Genomic DNA, 19,005 nt, shown 5'->3' with positions numbered 1-19,005 from the left:
ATATTGCCTTTACCAATAGATTGTGAACACTTTAAAATGTGTTAAGGCTTTGCTTAATTTCCTAAATCATGATCAGTTTTTGGTAAATGTTCCAAGTGGACTTGAGATAAATGTGTATTCTTTTAATTGTTGGATGCAGGAGTCTACATATGTCTATTCAGTCTCATTTTGTGTTCACATTATCTGTATTCTTTGTTTTTTTTATGTAGTTGGTTTTGGCTCATTGAGACCTGTCAGTAATTGCACTTACCACAATGATGGATTTGTCAATTTCTCTCTATATTTTATTAGCTTAATACATATTGTTTTATATATTTGGGGAATATTTCATTAGGCTCATACATATTTAGAATTGTTATATCTTCTTGGTGAATTTTTTAATACATATTGACTTTTTCTGTCCTCAGGAAGGCATGTCTGTCTTAAATCTACTTAAATCTACTGTCTTACATTAATATAGCTACAGCTTTCTTTTGGCTAGTATTTTCTTGATAGGTCTAGTTCTCTACATTTACATTCAACCTATGTCTTTATGCTTTAGGTATATCTTTTGTAAATAGTATGTGGCTGGATTTTGTTTTTTATCTAGTCTGATAATATATCTTGACTCTCCATTTTACGTGGATCTTATTCTTTGTCATCCTTTGTATATATATTTGGACTGGTTTATACCATCTTAGTTGATTATTTCAATTTACTGTGAGAACCTGATAGATAGAGGTCCTGGAGGTAAAACTCACAAAAGTGTAGGTATGCCCTCCCAAGACTGGGTCCCCCTAGAGTTCTTAACTTTTGTACTTGTCCACAGTGATCCTCTAGCAACTCATCAATTACAGTTAAGATTATCCTACCCCTGTACTGGTTCCTCTGGAGGTTTCTGCTCATGGCTCTGGTAATTTATGATTTGTAGTATCTGCCTGTCTGTCTCCAGTTTGGGAGGTAGAAGTTTCCCTGGGACCTCAACTCTCTGAGGGATCTAAGAAGAGCTGTTGATTTTTCAGTTTGTTCAGCTTTTTACTTGTTAGGACAGAGTGGCGACTTCCATGAGTGTTAAGTGCTGAAGCAGAAACTCAAAGTCTCTCCTGGACTTTTAAATTCAACAATGAAATAAAGTATGTCTAAATATATATGATGTGAAAATCTTTACAGGTACTTGGGATTTAAAACATAGAAGGTCTTTTAGAGATGGTACAGTTCAACCTTCTTGAATTCAGAGAATTATATTAGTCCCAGATTTTACACAAAATCAGGAAAGCTGGTTAGGTTAAAACCAAATGTGTCTCAGTTTATAGAGGCACTGAATTTTGTAGTCTAGCCCTTTAGTCCTATTCTTTTTCTTTATAGTTATTACAGTACTGGAGTAAAATGACAATTTAAAAATAAAATTTAAGGGACTTCCCTGGTGGTTCAGTGGTTAAGAATCCGCCTTCTAATGCAGGGCACGTGGGTTTGATACCTGGTCGGGGAACTAAGATCCCACCTGCTGTGGGGCAACTAAGCCCGCACGCTCCAGAGCGTGCATGCAACAACTAGAGAGCCTGCGTGCCGCAACTAAGACCCGATGCAGCCAAATAAATAAACATTAAAAAAAATTTTTTAATAAAAATAAAATTTGTTTACTGATACTGAAATAGCTTTATTAATACTGATATTTTAAAAATTTCATAATATTTAAAATAAAATGAAATTAAATGTTTAATATGTTTCAAGTAAAAAAATTTTTAAGCCTTTGTTTGAAAACAAAGATTCAAATTTATAGGAGGAATTCTTAGTAATTAAAGGAATGGTGGCTGCATTAATCCTGACTCTTCCAACATAATTTCTCCAAAAATAGATACAGAAAAACAAGAAGAACAAATAAAATCACATAAAACCTACAGTCTTGGCACAACTAGAAGGCAAAGCATATCTAAATCTTACATTACCTCCAAGTAGAAAATTATTACTAAGTCACAGTGTGCTGTTTCTTGAACTTCTACTGTAAGTCTTTGAGGTGAGCAAGCATACATCAGGAAAAAGTGTGTGGGAAAGGAGAAGAGGAAACCTTGTAGCTGTCTTAAGATTGATTTGAAATCACTACAAAAAGAGGAATTCTACCCTAAGTCCAAAAATTCTGAAAAATACTATTTGTAGGTCAGAAGAGACCACAGGTAAAGAAAGGGCTTAAGTGTATGTAGTGCTCAAGGAAGTATTATATATAGTCTTGAAAAGGTAACTATTTGAGGGAGAAGAAGGTAAAAAGGAAGGCAAAGGTACTCTTTGGAGAATGCTAGTTGAATGGAAATGAATATATGGATATATACAAATGGATATATGTATATATCCTTCAAGACAAAATAATATGCAAATATATATAAATATATATATATATTTATCAAAGGACACAAAGCTCTTCTCCCCACTGCCAGTACCCCCCCCCCAAAAGCCTTCCATTAAAGGGACCATACTTAACTCCTTTAGAAGGAGAGGTGCTCTTGAACTAAGAGTATTTTAAACCACCCCCCACTGTTTGTTCTTTCCATAGATATTCAGTGATGCAAGCAGTATTCTCCTATATATACTATTATAAAGAAGAAAACAAAATGATATTTACTACTATTTGGGTGATAAGATTGTTCCCCCAACAATGAAAAAGTGGGAAAAAACTGCTATATGACTTTCCAACCTGCAATAAATTTCCTTAAACAAGTATTTAGGAATATTACAGACAAAAAAATCATGATTCAGAATTTTGAAATACTAAGAATGGAAGTGGATTTTTTTTTAAAAGCATGGATGAAACTGAAAGTGATTGAACTCCAGAAAAAAAAAAAGATAAAGTCATATCAAAACAAGGACTAAATTACAAAGTGGCCAAGGAATAATAGATTCAAATGAAACCTTAATATTGATTGAAGGAAGGCAGGGAAACAACTGAATGAATGAATGAAAATGAGATAAGTAATTTCGAAGGGTTTGAGAGAAGTGGTTGAAAAGGGAGATAGATAAAGAAGATCGAACTTATGTATAAAGAAGATCGAACTTATGTATAATTGCAGTCCCTGAAGAAGAAAAACGAAACCATAGAACTAATATTTAAACTATAATTAAAGTTTTCATAAATAAGAGAGAAAGTAAGATGCCAAGGATTAGGTGGACCTGCAGAGATCAACTCTGATACATATCCTACTGAAACTATTAGATTTTAAGATAAAAAAAAAAATCCTCAGGGCTTCTAGGTATAAAACAACAACAAATATATAAGTACAGAGAATTAGACTGGCATCGAATTTTGCAAAATTGAGATAATAAAGCACAAGGCAACAGTAGAGCAGCATTTTCAAAAAATGCAGGGAAAAAAGTCTGAAGCAAAGATTTCATTTGCAGTCAAGCTGTATTCAAATACAAAGATTATAAAAACAAGTTTTAAACATACTAGAGCTCAGGGAATTCTGTACTTATGAGCTGTTAGTGTGCAATCTAGTAGAGGATAAGCTTTATACAACTGAGAGATGTCTGAGGAAATAAGCAAAAAAATACATGATCAACATTTAATATACTTAACTATAGATTTTAGCCTAAAGCAACAGTGGGGGCAAGGGTGGAAGAATAATATGTTATATATTATTTATTATATGTTACTTTTTTGTGATAAAATAGAAGTAATGCAACAGACATGGTAAGAAAGGAGAGGGAAAGAGGAAAGTAGAATAAGCACACTGGTTATTGTTTAGGCAATAGGTGGGAGTTAAAGAATATCATTAAGATTTGACACACCAAATAGTGAAAGATTAAACATGAAAACAGGAGACCAAGGGCATTTTTAAAAGCTGTAACTACAAAGGTAACCACTAGAACAAAAATGCTAATCTTTGTTAAATTTTTTTAACGTAAAAGAGCAAAGAAAACACCTCATTTAGAGAGAGGAAAAAAATAGGAAATATACATAATATGTATAAGCATTAAATATTTATTAAAGTATTAAAATGATGATGAAATCTCTAAGCATTATCAGTCATATCAATAAATGTAAATGGGACTGACTCTTTATTAAGAGAAAAAACATTTCCAGTTTAGTTCACAAGCTCCAAACATAGGCAAAAAGAGACACACCTAAAATGGAATAATCAGAAAGACTAAAAATAAAGGTATGGGAAAAGGTATACCAGACAAATGAAAACAATGAGAAAACAGATTATAATCCTGATATTAGACGATGTAGGATTGTAGACAAAAAAGCATTAAATGGGACAAAGAAAGATACTTTTCAGTGCTGAAAGCTGTAATTCACCTTGAAGATGTAAGAATTAGGAATAATGGTATACTAAATACTACCTTTATCAAGCAGAAACTGAAAGAGATACAAAGAAACATAAATGGAAACAAACTAGTAATAAGATACTTAAACACAGTAGTCTTAGTATGAAATAGATCAAATGGACAAAAAATAATTGATGGTAAACCAGATCTAAACAGCATAATCAATAAAATAGACTTTAAGTGATATGTTGAACACTACACTTAGAAAATAGAGTATATAAGCGTACATAGAGCATTCACCAAAATTGATCATATATTACCTAACCAAAGAAACACCAGTAAATTCAATAAAGGAGAATATTACAAACATACGCCGATTACCATGTAGTAAAACTAGAAATTAATTTTGTTTGATGGTTTTTCTGAAAGCTAATTCTACATAAGAATTTCTTTTTTGAAAAGTTTGATGCCAGTCTAACAACTTCTGGGTAAAAAGGGAAATATATAACTAAAATAACATAATTTCTAAAAAGAAAATAGTACACATCCATATTTATGGAATATATTTAATGTAGGAATCAGAAGAAAATTCATAGCCCTAAATACTGTTATTAATGAAAGTATAGTAAGGCTGTGAAGAAGTAGGCAGTCCTGTGCATTGCAGATGGGAATACAGATTTGTATAGCCATTTGAGGGGACGGTATTTAACGATATCTTACCAAAATTATGTATGCATTTATCTCTTGACCCAGTCCTTCAGAGTATCGATAAAAGAACTGTCTTTTGTCTCTAGATGGTAGGTTTGTTTTTCATAGTGTGGCTTAGCAATTTTAAAACTACTTAAAGTGTAATCTAAGATTGAGCAAATAAGTAAGTGTATTGTGGATAATGGGAGCTGGGTTTCTTACTCTCAGAGAAGGGAGTTAGAGCTATGGAAAGGGAGAAGCCTGTGGTAAACCCTATGACGTAGAATTAGAATTGGAAGTATCATGGATTTTAATATATTTTGATAAAAATAGAAACATATTGAAGTGTGTTTGTGTGTGTATGTGTGTACATATACATATTTCCTAGTTCTGTCTGTTGAGAGGGCCTAGAAACAGTGACACCCGGGTAACTTATCCTCCATATCTTAGTTTCTAGATACAGTTCTCTACCAAAAGGAATCAGAGCTTCCTGGTGAAATGGCTGATTCTAGGGCTGGGGCAGGGAAAGAACAGGAAGAGCCTGGAACATTTGACTGTGCCAGGAAGTTCAAAGAATACTGGGAGCATGTCAAATGGACACAGGAAGCCGACATGGTGGATCTCTCACTGCTGAAATAAAAGACAATTTGAACATCAGAATGAGTAAAGATACGAACGAATTATAACCCATAGAATAAAATAAGAATCCATGAGTTGTTGCTGACATGAATGAATGAATGAATGAAGGGAAAGGAAAACTCTCACAGTAAAATGCCAGTTAGTAAATGTAGATAGAAAATGTAATGGAATTAGAAAATTCCCATTTGACAACCATTGTGGTAATAATTTTTCGGGCACTCTTCATCAGTGGATGCAAAAATCAGTTTGTTAAAGTTTGATGAGAAAACAGAATATTTTCATAGAGATCTTCACAATATACTTACTAATTATAGGGGGAAAATAGTAGCTTTGCTGGGGAGAAAAACTGGCAGACACTGCCTTAATCAAGCTAACAATACTATTTAGGGGGTAAATAGATATGTGGATTTTCATGAGATGTATTGAGGACACATTGCTTCTAAACTATTCCTGTCCAAAATGTACAATCTGAATATAATCAGAAAGAAACAACAGACAAAGCCAAATTGAGATACATACCACAATATAAATGACCTGTATTCTGCAAAAGTGCCAAGGTCCTGAAAAAGAAAGACTGAGAAAGTGTTCCAAATTAAACAGGATGCAGTTAAACGCAGCATCTGATCCTGGATTGGATTCTGTGCTAGAGGGAGAAAAAAAAGCAAAACTTTTTTTTCCCCTATGAAGGAAATTAGTGGGAAAATTGAGAAATTTGAATAAGGTTTATAGATTAGATAATAGTGCTGTGTCCGTGTTGGTTTTTTATTTTGATAATTATATTTGTCCTTGTTTTTAAGACAGTATTTAGGGGCAAAGGGACCTTATAACCTGCAGCTTAGTCCAGAGGGTTCAGAGAAAAAGTTATGTGTGTTTAGAGAATGCAAATGTGGTAAAATGTTAACAGGTAATTTGGTGGAAGGATATATGAAAGTTTTGTACTACTTTTTTTTTTTTTAAACACCTTTATTAGAGTTTGCTTTACAATGGTGTGTTAGTTACTGCTTTATAACAAAGTGAATCAGCTATACATATACATGTATCCCCATACCTCCTCCCTTGTACTACTTTTTGAAACTTCTCTGTATGTTTGAAATTATTTCAAAATATAAAAGGATGACAAATTTATAAGAATGCAAAGTTAATTTTATATTACTATTGTCATAAATTGTTAGCAATAAACCAGAGTGTTTAAAAATAGACTTAAGCACTTACAGATAAAATAAAAAGATTTAATTTATAAAGCTTGAAAGTAAAATATTAAGATTGTAGTTTTCACTGTTAATGTCTTTGGCTTCACTGTTGAAACGTAAGTGTACTTTGTGCAAATCTTTCTAGTTGCTGAAAAAACTCTTTTTGACCTTACTCTAGTTGGAGTAAGCTGGAGGAATGGAGGAGAGGAGGTTGTTATAAGCTAGGTCTCCTCCACTAACTCCATCCTTCATCTTCAACTCCTTCTAATTGATAACTTCAGAGAAATATTTTTTATAAGTATTTTTGGAAAGGACAACAGGGTTTGTCCTAATTTTACTGTTAGTGAACTTAAGTTTTTGTTTTAGAGAATTTTCTTCAGGCATGCTTATTGGATATTCTGAAGCAGTATTGCCTGTCTCATGTCTTGTTCATATCTTACTTATTTTGAAAGTCTTTGACTAGAGTAGGAATTATTCTTGCAATAAATGCTTTCCTTTGCTGATTGTCATTTTCTTCAGTTACTAGGAGTATGGTAAAACATTTTCTAACTGCACCTTTGCTGAATTCAAAATTTTAATGCAGCAAGTACATCTGGGTGCATCTCAAAATATAAATGATTTTGATTTCATTGTTTTAAAATAGTATATTTTAATAGTGGTATTCTTATATTCACTATATTCTTACAGTGGTATAATAACTGCTAAGACTTTGAAGAACAGTAATGCAATCAGTTTATAAAAATTTAAAACTTTTAAATGACAGATGATATGTAAACAAAGAATATATAATTGAGAAATTTGGAAAAGTATAAAACATGGTTAATATACCTGTACAAGGAGCTCTCAGACAAGTAATAAACAATTTATAAAATAAGAAAATGATCAAAAGATGGGCAGCTTAGAACAAACAAATCTCAAATGACAACAAATATAAAAAAGAGATGTTTAGTCACTACTAATTAGGAAAATTCATATTACAGAAACGAGATTTTTATTTTGCACCTAGCAAAAGAGTAGTGACATTTATATGAAAAAATTAAGAAATTATTCAAAAGAGTACCTTAGAACTATACCATTTGACTTAGAGACATATCCACGAGGAGTAGTTAAATGAGTAAAACAAATAAAACTGACAAGAGTCCCAGTTTTGTAAAATGCTGACAAGATCCCTTATATGTGTATACATCTGAATGTGTATATGATTATATGGTCTTACACAAAAGTGTGGAATGAAAAATACTAAGTTGAAAATGTGGGTTAAGAGGTTTATGTTGGTTCAAGGGAAAATAGGCAAGCAAAACACATTATATTCCATGTATGCACTCATATAAAGTCATATATTTGTGTATTTATATTGTAAGGACTTCTTTAAAAGATTAAATAAAGATGAGAGATTTATTTTTAAAAGGAGAGGGAAGGAACCATTAGAAAGATGTGGTGTGAAAGTGTTCCACAGAGAGGGAAGATAGCAAAGTTCCTAAGGTGGAAAGTAGCTTGTGGTTAAGGAAAACACATGCACATGTATACACACGCACACGCCAGTGCAGCATAATGGGTGTAAGAGGGAGTGATGAGAAATAAGGTCACATAGTTTGAGGCCAGATCATTTATTCTGTTTTCTTAATGAGTTTGGTTATTACTTTCAGTGAAGTGAAAAACTCTAAACTCCTACTTACACATTTTGATTTATGTTTCAAATATATCACTCTGTCAGGTATGTGGCAAATATACTGTGGGTTACAATAGGTAAAGCAGGAAATCTAATAAGGTGATTATATAAATAATACACATGAGAGATTATGTAACTTAACCTAGGGCGATATAGTGGTGTAGATAGAAGTGGATAGATTTGGGATATGTTTTAGAGGTGGAGCTAACACAATTTGCTGAAGGATTGGTAGGGTAAATTATTGTGATAACAGGGATCAAGGATAACTCTTAGATATTATTTGGTTTTGTTTGAATGGATGACGATGGCATTTGCTGAAATGGAGAAGACTGTGGAAAGAGCATATTTGTTGCTTTTAAAATCATGAGGCTGGCTGCAATTACCTAGCAAGGACTGGGGGGGTAAAGAGGAGAAGGGAGCCCAAGTCTAAAGCTCACAGGCACTTCAGTGGGTAGAGGCTGAGCAGAGGAAGAGGATATAGCTCTAAAGGCTGAGAGGAAGCAGTCACTGAAGTAGGAGGAACACCAGGACAGTGTTGTGCCATAAACAACTGGAAAAGAAAATGTTTGAAGAGTGAGAATATGGTCAGCTTTGTCAAACGAGATGTATAGTAAGGTAAGAAAAAAAAAATGACCATTGACTTTAATCACATAAATTGAAGGTCACTGTAATGATATTGACAAGTCTTAGTGGAATCTGGGGACTGGATGTCTGATTGCAGTAAGGTTGAGGAGAGAATAGGTGATGAGAAGTTAGAGGCAACAACTATAGACGTTTCTTTCAAACATTTTTACTCTGAAGTAGAGCAGAAAGAGAGGTGAAGAGAAGGGGTGGTAACTGAAGGGGCAGCGTGGAGTCAAAGGAGATGCTAGAGCATGTTTCTAAGCTTGTGGTCTTTGATCTGATAGGAAGGAAACCATGATGAGGGAAGAGAGTGTAGCATATGGAAAGGAAAAGGAACAGAGATGTCAATAATGACAGCAGAGAAGGGAGAGTGTGGAAAAGTACAGATGAAACAATTGAATTGATAGATTTGGTGATGGGAAGTGAGATAGTTGCTGCTTATTTCTGTTTTCTCAATGGTTTGAGGCAAGGTTATCAGTGGAGAGTTGATTTGAGAGAGAGCAGGTAGGAAGTAGCTGACCTGGAGAATGGGATAATGGGACAAATAAGCCAAGTTATAATATCAGGCAGTGTTAAGTGTTGAGATTTATGGTCATCAGTTTAGAAACACAAGGGGGATGTGGGTGTGAGTGTGCACGCACACTTAATGTTCCCAGTAATTGTCAGCTACTTGCATAAAGATAAAGGGATAATTGGGTAAATGTATGGGGGGTCAGTACTTGGTTGGGGCTGTGCTAAGCAAGTATGTTAATGAGAGAAGAGTAGAGGAGAACAGGAGTGAAAAATAATGATGGACCATGGAATCTAAAGAGAGAAGAAAGGGCATGAGAATATGTAGATAGTAACAAAGTGGTGAGGTCAGTGGATTGGAGGACTTGATGAAGGTTAAAGAATTTCTGGAGAGATAATACAAAATAGGAGAGTTGCATAGAAGGCAAAGTGGAATGCGTGAAATTGAGATTTTGGAGGTGATGTGATTATTGTTTATGGCAGAGTTAAGGTATGGCAGTAGGAGTGCTTGACATGTGGTGGTGGTTGATCATTTTGGAGGTTGGGAGATAAAGGAACTGAGAGGCTAAGGTATTTGCACTAATTTTTTACACAGATGCTGAAGTCACCAGAGATAAGAGCAGGATTAGAATGAGAAGTAGTTATGTGATACTTACCAGTGCATGAGGGAGAGGGAGAGTGACCAGGGGTCACCACAAGGAGAGTTTTTGGGTGGTATAAATTTCGTGGCTTGACCTTCAAAATATCTGGGGTTTTTAGAGAAGAAGAAAGGAAAATTAAGGAAAGAATGGGGAGCAAAAAGGACATATCTTCCAGACGCTTGAGTACAGGAGATGTAGTATTTAAAAACAAACTAATTAGTCTCTATTTGAGAGGGCTTCAGGTGACATGTTTCAGTTAGAGAAAGAAATACTCAAAGAAGAATTTGAGGACATTGGGGAATTTGCAGATCTAGACTGAATTTCAGTGGGTGCAGTAGAAGAGCTTGGGAAGGAGGAGAAATATAAATTAGATTAGTGGATGTACTTTGTTGTTTAGGGATTAAAGTCTGAGTAATGAATGGATTACTTGAGGTGGGACTTGGTTTTCTAATGCCATTTTAAGCTGGATGATAAGGGGCCACTGATCAACTGTTTCCTTCTCTGGTTCTTTGCCCACTGCAGCAGAGTGGCAGCCAAGGATAAAGGAAGCCTCCTTAGGAGACTGCTCTATTAGAGCCCTTGGAGGTACAGGATATATGTAGGATTGTAGGCCTTTGGCAAACTGGGGAAGAAGACTCATGTGGAGTATGAAGCTAGGAACCTTTTTCAGCTTTGAAATCAGACTCAGTGTTAAAAGAGAACTCATCTTCAGGTAGCCTATGTTCAAGTACTACTAATAACTTGTAATAAAAATATACTTTTTTTTTTTTGGATTGTCTAGGTCACTTTTACAAAGAGAAAGTTTGGATTAATGAAGAAAGCCTATGAACTTAGTGTGCTCTGTGACTGTGAAATAGCACTCATCATTTTCAACAGCTCTAACAAACTGTTTCAGTATGCCAGCACTGATATGGACAAAGTTCTTCTCAAGTATACAGAATATAATGAACCTCACGAAAGCAGAACCAACTCGGATATTGTTGAGGTAACATCTAGTAATGCCTGAATTGTAGATAATAATTAAATCTTGATTTAATAACTTTAACTGTCAGGTTGCTTTTTATATTCAAAATATAAATCGGTTATAGATATAGCTTTTCTCTGAATTGTTTCTTAGAAGGGTCTAATTATTGCTATATGATGACCCATTTATGTTATAAGCATATCCTAATCATTGAGAAAAAATAAACTAGGCTGTTGTACTGTATACATCAGTATAATCTAACATTTCATCTATGATTACTTATTTTGTATGAGTTTTTAAATTAATGTTATAAGAAACTATATCACTTTGGACAGTATGAAGTTATAGTTTTAACATGTCTTAATTATTTCATTACCTCAGTGACTACCCACAACTTTAAACACTAATGAAATGGAAGGAAATGATGTAAATATTATTTCTATTTTGTTAATAGTGCTTTGGTTGTGGGGGGGGAGGATTGCCTCATTATTTTTTTTAATCTGTTGCCCTTTGGTATCTCTCATAGTTCTACCAACCTAATTAAGTGAAAATAAAGAAAAAGAGTTTTTTAGAATGATTTCAGTCTATTCAGAAAGTGTTTTAAGACAAAACCTTCAAAAAGGAGAACCAATATACTTTCCCCTTCAACTATTTTCTGTTGCAAAAATCTTATAAAAGATAACTTTCTATGTATATTTCTAATAGCATTTTTAATTAGCATTCTTATTTATCTTTTTTGTTTATACTTCGAGGTTTTGTTTTATTTTTGTTCGAAACGGATTTTTTTTTTCGCTGCTTGAAAAAACATATATGTTTACTTAGTTTCGTAATATTAGAAAACTGTTTCAATAAATTAGAGATTTCCTTGGTTAAAGTACTGAAATCATGGGAAATGATGCAGACCGAGCCATAAAAGAAGAAATGAAGTCCAAATTTAGATTTTATTTGAGAAATTGAAATTAAGATAGAGAAATATACTTTATTTTATTGTGTAGGAATCTGATTTATTTGCCTCCACAGATTATGTTATAGTTCTGAAAATGCATTTTAAATTTCCCCTATATTTTTCTGCCTTAACCATTCCTTTTTAGACAGTAATTGATTGTTACTGCAAAAAAAAAAATTCTGCTACTTTTATTAGAAAAGTACTTATTTTTTAGCAATTAATTGTTTGAAATGAAAAGTAAAAGTGTAGTATAATTAGAGCTACGATTCCTCTGTTGCTTGATATTCCCACCATTTTATTTGAGTGGCTCACTCCAGTGTTTATGAAGCTTTTGATCTTGCTTTTGTTGATCACTTCAGTTAAACTACATGGTTACATCTTTAGCCAAACCCCTTAGCGCAGCTGTGTTTTAATCAATTGTAAGTTATTTTATATCATTTAGCTTTTATGGTATATCTTATCACTTATGTGCCATATAAACTGCTTAGTAGACTCTTCCCTGGTTATGTATCATAATGCATTTTGAATCGTAATTTTGTAAATTAGGGGATCTTGGTTTGGGTAAGCTTCATAAAGAGACTTTGTAACGGGCTTTCCTTGAAATAGAAGGTATCCCTGGTGTTTAGTTTACAATGACATCTTATTTTAAAAACCTCTGTGTCTTATCAAAAGCTCCACTGCCTTAAGTCAAACAAAAAAATAGAGTTGACTTTAATAGTGTCAACAAAGAGATATTGAAGCTAGTTTCATTATAGAAGGCAATCACCTCCTTAACCCTAACTACTCTGCTCTTTCATTGCAGCAGTTGTTGTTCTTGGCCCCCGGAAGTTGAGGGTACTTCGCACAGCCTAAAGTTTACTTCCTTAGAGAATATGAAGAATATAGTGTGATTTAATCCTCACAGAATTTTCAGACTACCTCAGTCTTCATCTCTGTTGTGGTCAGCAGTCAAAGTGTAAGAGAGTAAATCCCAAACATTTTTTAGCACTCTCCTATATTATAGTTTGCTTTAGTATGAAGCAAATTGCCATCAATTGCCATTTTGATGTTTTATTTTTTTAATTGAATTTCTTAGATATAAACGAACATGAACCTTACCAATAGCTCTTTTTGAAGTTCTGAATTATATAAATACAAGACACATTATGTAAATACAAGGCAGAAAACATTGGATTATAAGGGATTTAATTTGTTGTGGTAGGATAAAATTATAAGGCTTAATTCACCTTTCTTGTATGTTAATGTCTTACTGAGTTAATCTTCATTATAAGACAGTAGTGGTTACCCTTGTAAGATGGTCTTTATTCCACATGTAAAGGTGATGCAACTACATCCTCACTAGTAGTGCATACATACCTGAGTTCTTTTTATCAGTTGTGGTGATGGCTTTATGCTAATGCAGCTACCAAGATTGTTGTGAACCAAACTAAATTAACAGGATAAGAGTAATGACAAATACTTGTATAAAGCTTCCTATGGGCCACTTTTTAAGTGCTTTACAAATATCTTATTTAAGGATATTTTTAGAATATCATTTTAAGTATTTTTTCCTTTTACGTATAGTTTCCTTTCAAACAGTTGTAGTAATTGGAAGCAAACTTGTTGATGTGTATTTGTTCATTTGACAAAAATATTTGAGGGATTTCTGTGTGCCAGGGACTCTGCAAAGTGATGTTATTTAGAGATTTCTAATTCAAGCCACGAGACTTTTTTTTTTTCTCCTACCTACAGTTATGTAAAACATTGAGATACACTTTTACCAATGGAAGATTTTATATTAAACCTCTAACAAATTGGTTCCGAACTCTTGGGCCATCTCATGATGTACTCATTCGCTGAGTACATCAGCAATAAATGGAGGCATGAACAACTATAAGTGATCTACTTTAGAGTGTTTCCTTAATGCAATATGACCAACAGTGAAACTAACTGAAAATTTCGCGAACAACTTTCATAAGGCCTCTAACCTGAATTCACCCATTTCCTGTTGCATATATGTTAGTCTTTAAAATTAGCAGGATTTTGCTTTCCCCCAGAACTAAAATACTCTTTGACAGAACCTTGAATATATTAAAATGGAGTCTTCTGTAGATGTATCAGTATTTCTATTCTACTGGATCCTACACACAGGCCCTTTTGGGATGTACTGTGGAGAGAAGAGGGATGGGTGCCCTGTACTGTTAACCACATCTGCATAGTCCATGGCATAAGGACGCACATGTTTTTGCCTGTGGAATTAGATCTAATATGTTTTCTGGGAGCACTATAGAATAAATATAATATAGTAAAAGTAAAAGTAGCTGGTATTTGAATATTGTGATAATAAACAGAGGAATACATGATGCTCACATTTATCCACAGGTATTTTTAACACATCTACAGAGTGGTGTTTTCTGTCTTTGCTTTTCCTTGTTTCATATTATTTATATTTTAAAACTAGTCTCTTAAAATTTTAATAAGTTTTAACATTTTAATCATAGTTGATAAGAATTTTTTCTGTATAGCTTTTTTTTTTAATCAACAGCATTTACATATTTTAAATTGCATTTAGGTATTTTAAATTAAGGCCTGCAATGTCTTGGATGTATATATCTCCTGTGTTGAGAAAGCTAAGTACATGAAAATGGAAATTTACACATTGGTAAATTAGGAGATTGTCATTGGGGTAAACTTTGTAAGAGACTTCATAACTGGATTTCTCTGAAAGGGGAGTATCACTGCTGCAGTTAAAATGACATTTTATTTGAAAATGTTTGTGTACTGCTTTTCAGGAATATATTCGTTTCATTGTATCTTTTTATATTGGTAAGCATTGACACAAAGAAAGGTGGCAGATTTTTGTTTGGTCCTACAAAAGGTAGTAATTTAATTGAAATGTACAAAGAAAATGTTATAACCCCCAAATCTTCTTTTCAGTAAATTGATTTTAAAACTTGTGAACTGTATTATGCAATTTTATAAGAACATCAGATATGTCCTGGAGTATTAGAAACTAGAAATGAAAATCACCAATCTAATTAGTTGCCATTATTCATTCACTTTGAATTTGTACTGAATAAAAGCCTAGAACCAATACAAGGGTTCTGCATCAAAATAAAAATTATGCTAAAGACATGAAGTGAGGATGTTAGCAGCCGCTACACAATATATGCCTGAGATTACTTTTGTATTTACTTTTCTTTCACTTTGCAATAATATTTGAAATATTAAATATTTCTGCTCATAATATATTTAAAATAGCATTATATATTTAAAATAGTGACTTGGTGGCATTGGACATTCAGTAAATAGCTTGTGTGGTGATTCAGATCATTGTGCTGTCATTTAAGGATGTAAATACAGGGGCCATGGCCAGTTATCTCTCTTATTAATATCTTGTGAACTGTTCCCAAATAGAGGTATTTTCTTCACCACAGGAATACTACAGTACTTAAATTATTATTATTTTTTCACTTGCATTATCTCATTTGATCTTCATATCCAAGTTAAGCTTTTTCAGAAGCAGAAATTGAGACTAGGGTTAAATGACTTGCCCAGAGTCATGTAGCAATTTAGTGGGAAAACTGGGATTAGAACCTAGGTCTTTAACATTATCCCCTCCCTTTGTTCCCCAGTTTACTGAATCCATTGGAGCTCTGGGACATTTCACCATAAATAGATAAGATTTTATACATATACCAGTAATGTATAACATACAGCAAACATGAATAAGTTTTCCTCAATAATGAACAGAAAATTAGCGAAGTAATTGCAACAAGAATAATATACAACATTTATCAAGTACTTATTATGATCTGGTACTCTTCCCAGGGCTTTTATTTATATTATCTTATTATATTATTGAATCCTTCTAATTATCCCCATTTTGTAGTTGAGGAAATTGAGGCACAGTGATAAATGAAGTAAGATGATAATTTGCGTTCTAAAGGAAGAGAAAATCTGCTTTTTTGAGTCTTAATAGTTCTTCCCTGCTTTCAAATTACAAAGGAATTTGGAAATAATATCTCAAAGGAAGATAGGGAATCAATATAAGATGCATCTATCAACTACTAAATAAAAACAGCTGGTAGTAAAAGTGATCATGCCAGGAGTACATTATTTAAAATCAGTAGTTCTCAAAGTGTGGTGCCTTGACCAGCAGCATCAGGATCACCAGAGAACTTGTTAGAAATCTAAGTTCTTGGGCCCCACCTCAGACCTACAGAATCAGAAACTTCTGAGATGAGGCCTAAGCAATCTTGTATTAACTTGAAGTAACTTGTCCCAAGTGCAGTGAGACTAAAAGCTTCAAGTTAACATGCAATCTCTTGGCAGTGGTTATCCAGCCTTTAAAATATTTTTATCCCTAAGACTATCCTCTGAAATAATTTCAAGCAGTGAGCAAGCACAAATTGTAACTTTTAAGACCTTCTAAAGAACAATTCAAAGTAGTATGCTGATTTGGTATGAATTGCAAACTAGGGAACACATTTTTAATGGGTGACCTTTCATTCAATTCTATATGGTTATACGTGCTTCTTTGAGTGTATTTAGTGGGTCTGGTGGGGATGGGTGGGGAGATGGACTCCAGTTCCTCAGCTGAGCAAAAAAGAAAGATAAATGACTTTTGTCTCCTGAGATCATCTAGTTACAGAATTTGGAGGCATGATTATGTTTAGGTTTTCTGACAGTATTATTATGTCCTCAGAGAGCCTTTTTGAGCCAATCAGTTTTTTTCTCCCCATGTTACAGATGAGGAATGGAACAGACAGGGAGTGTTTAAGAGGCTTGCCTAATGTTTTACAGGGCTGCAGTGGAGCGGCAGGGAAAGGGAAAAAAATAATGAAACGTCTGAAGACAAGACAAAGCTTTCCTCCACCTCCAGCCCCCTGCCCTGCTCTTTTATTCCTAACAGAGCCTGAAGCAGCAGGATGGTGATTCACAGGGTGAGGCACGCAATCCTCATGGCCCTCCTCCTCTTCCCACATGTCCTACACCATCACCTCACACAGCAATCACCGTAGCTCTTACAATTTCAGTTTTACTCTTTTCATTTTGCTATGTATTTGAATATTATTATTTATCATACAATTATTGGTTTTCATTTATGTGCTTTTTATAAGGAACTATGCATCTCTGCGTGTGATTTTTATTTTCTTGAGGTCAGGTTTTTCTCCATCAGAGATTGATGTTGCTGATATATAAACAGGAGTTCATGGGTGAAAAGGGTGAGATAGATAGATAGATAGATAGATAGATAGATAGATAGATAGATAGATAGATAGATATCACTTTATAATATAGCTCACATTTCTGTCATGCATTTCTTGTGATTATTGATGAATACTTTTGTATCCTTTTTATGTCCCTATGTGTCATGGATTGAATGTTTTTGTACTTACAATGAGATAAATTGTTCTTTTTTTCTCGGGAAGTTCTTGGATACATTGACCAAATTTTTGACCAGTGAGAAAAGGAGGGTACAGAGGATTGGGAGAGTGGTCAGAGAAAACTTCCTCTAGAGGTGACACCATCACCTGAGTCCTTTAAAGGATAGGGTTGGAGAGAGAAAAGGGGTTAGAAGAAAGGTGTTGTAGGTCAGGGGGGACAGCTTATGTGGAAAGTAGGAAATGAGGTATAGCATACTTATTTTATGGAATTAAAATCAGCTATGAATAGCTGTAGTGTAGTGTGAAGAGTGGAGAGTGGAAACAGCTAAAACCTGAGAAGTAAACCAGATTCCGAAGAGACGTATAATACCCTTGACTTTCTCCTGAAGGTTTGGGTGCCTATTGAAAGAGCCTAATAGAATAGCTGCCTGCGGTTTTACTGACTCTCTTGCACTTCCCAAGCTGTAAATTCTGTTAGGATTGCATTGTAATTTTTTTGAAAGGGGCTGAAGAGTAGTGAAGAGAAAAGGGTAAAAGTATTGAATGTAATGCATTATTTCTTCATTTTTTAATTTATTGAACTGATATCATGTATGAGGCATTGTACTGGACACTGGGAATATGGTGGTGACTGGCCATATTTCTTCTGTTTTTCTAACAGGATTATGTGTGGCTATTTTATTATCTTACTTCAGAAGTCCCTTTGTTGGATACACTTCAGTATGGATTCAAGGCACTTAGAATCTGAAGATTTTGATGTTTACCACCAAATATTAACCATTCAGCATATAAATATTATATTACTATTAGAGCTAGAAGCTCATTTAGAGCAAAAGCTGTAGAGTACTCACCGTATTTAACAATGTTATGGGTATGCCTGAAAAGTGAGATATATCTATAGTCTAAGTTGTATTTCAGTTCTCTTACATAAAGGTAGCTAAGGCAGACATGCAGTATACATGCAGTATGCATATACATGCAGTGTACATATAGAAAAAAATAAACCAATATTCACATCATACACAAAATTTCTGTGGAATAGAGAGTTTGCATCGGGGAGTAATAAAGGTAAGGAAGAAACAGATTGGGTATAGTTGATGGAATGCCTTGAATACCAGGCTGTGACATTTGCTATTTGTCCTGTAGGCATTGGGCAGCCGTTAGAAGTGTTTAAAAGTTTAGGAAGTCAAATAGTTGTTGTAAGAATACTCATCTGGCAGCAGATAATTAACATTTTAAAAGAAGTTTATACTTTTAAAAATAGAGTGTTACCTCACCTCTTAATTATGGTAGCTTTTTAGTAATGTTGAGATTTGTATGATGAAGAATGCTGTTCCACTTGGTTTGAATGGGGAAGAGGGATTAAAGTGGGGATTTAGGCTGTGTTCTAAAGTGTGTAATGTATTCACACATGACACTTTTTCTTAATTGAGCTATAAAAATTTTGAGTACATCATTTGTAGAAAAGGAAATGTTTAGAATTTGACTGTAATGTGAATATGGTCGAATATTATTTTATAAATAATC

At 33.8% G+C, this 19,005-nt stretch overlaps 1 protein-coding gene across 6 annotated transcripts in view; it reads left to right on the top strand.

Annotated features, from left to right (window-relative positions):
* The window catches only part of MEF2A (myocyte enhancer factor 2A), a 159,348-nt gene that overhangs the window by 77,105 nt on the left and 63,238 nt on the right, over positions 1 to 19,005 (top strand). For all 6 annotated transcript variants that reach the window (XM_068556858.1, XM_068556869.1, XM_068556875.1 and 3 more), the window contains one exon: positions 10,981 to 11,184. In XM_068556858.1, the coding sequence (XP_068412959.1) occupies positions 10,981 to 11,184 (204 nt within the window). The remainder of the gene's footprint in view (positions 1 to 10,980; positions 11,185 to 19,005) is intronic.

The sequence above is a fragment of the Eschrichtius robustus genome, chromosome 1 (genome assembly GCF_028021215.1).
Source record: "Eschrichtius robustus isolate mEscRob2 chromosome 1, mEscRob2.pri, whole genome shotgun sequence".
In the NCBI taxonomy this organism is placed as follows: domain Eukaryota; kingdom Metazoa; phylum Chordata; class Mammalia; order Artiodactyla; family Eschrichtiidae; genus Eschrichtius; species Eschrichtius robustus.
The sequence above is the reverse complement of the archived record's forward strand: the minus strand, read 5'-3'. Positions and strand labels throughout refer to the sequence as shown.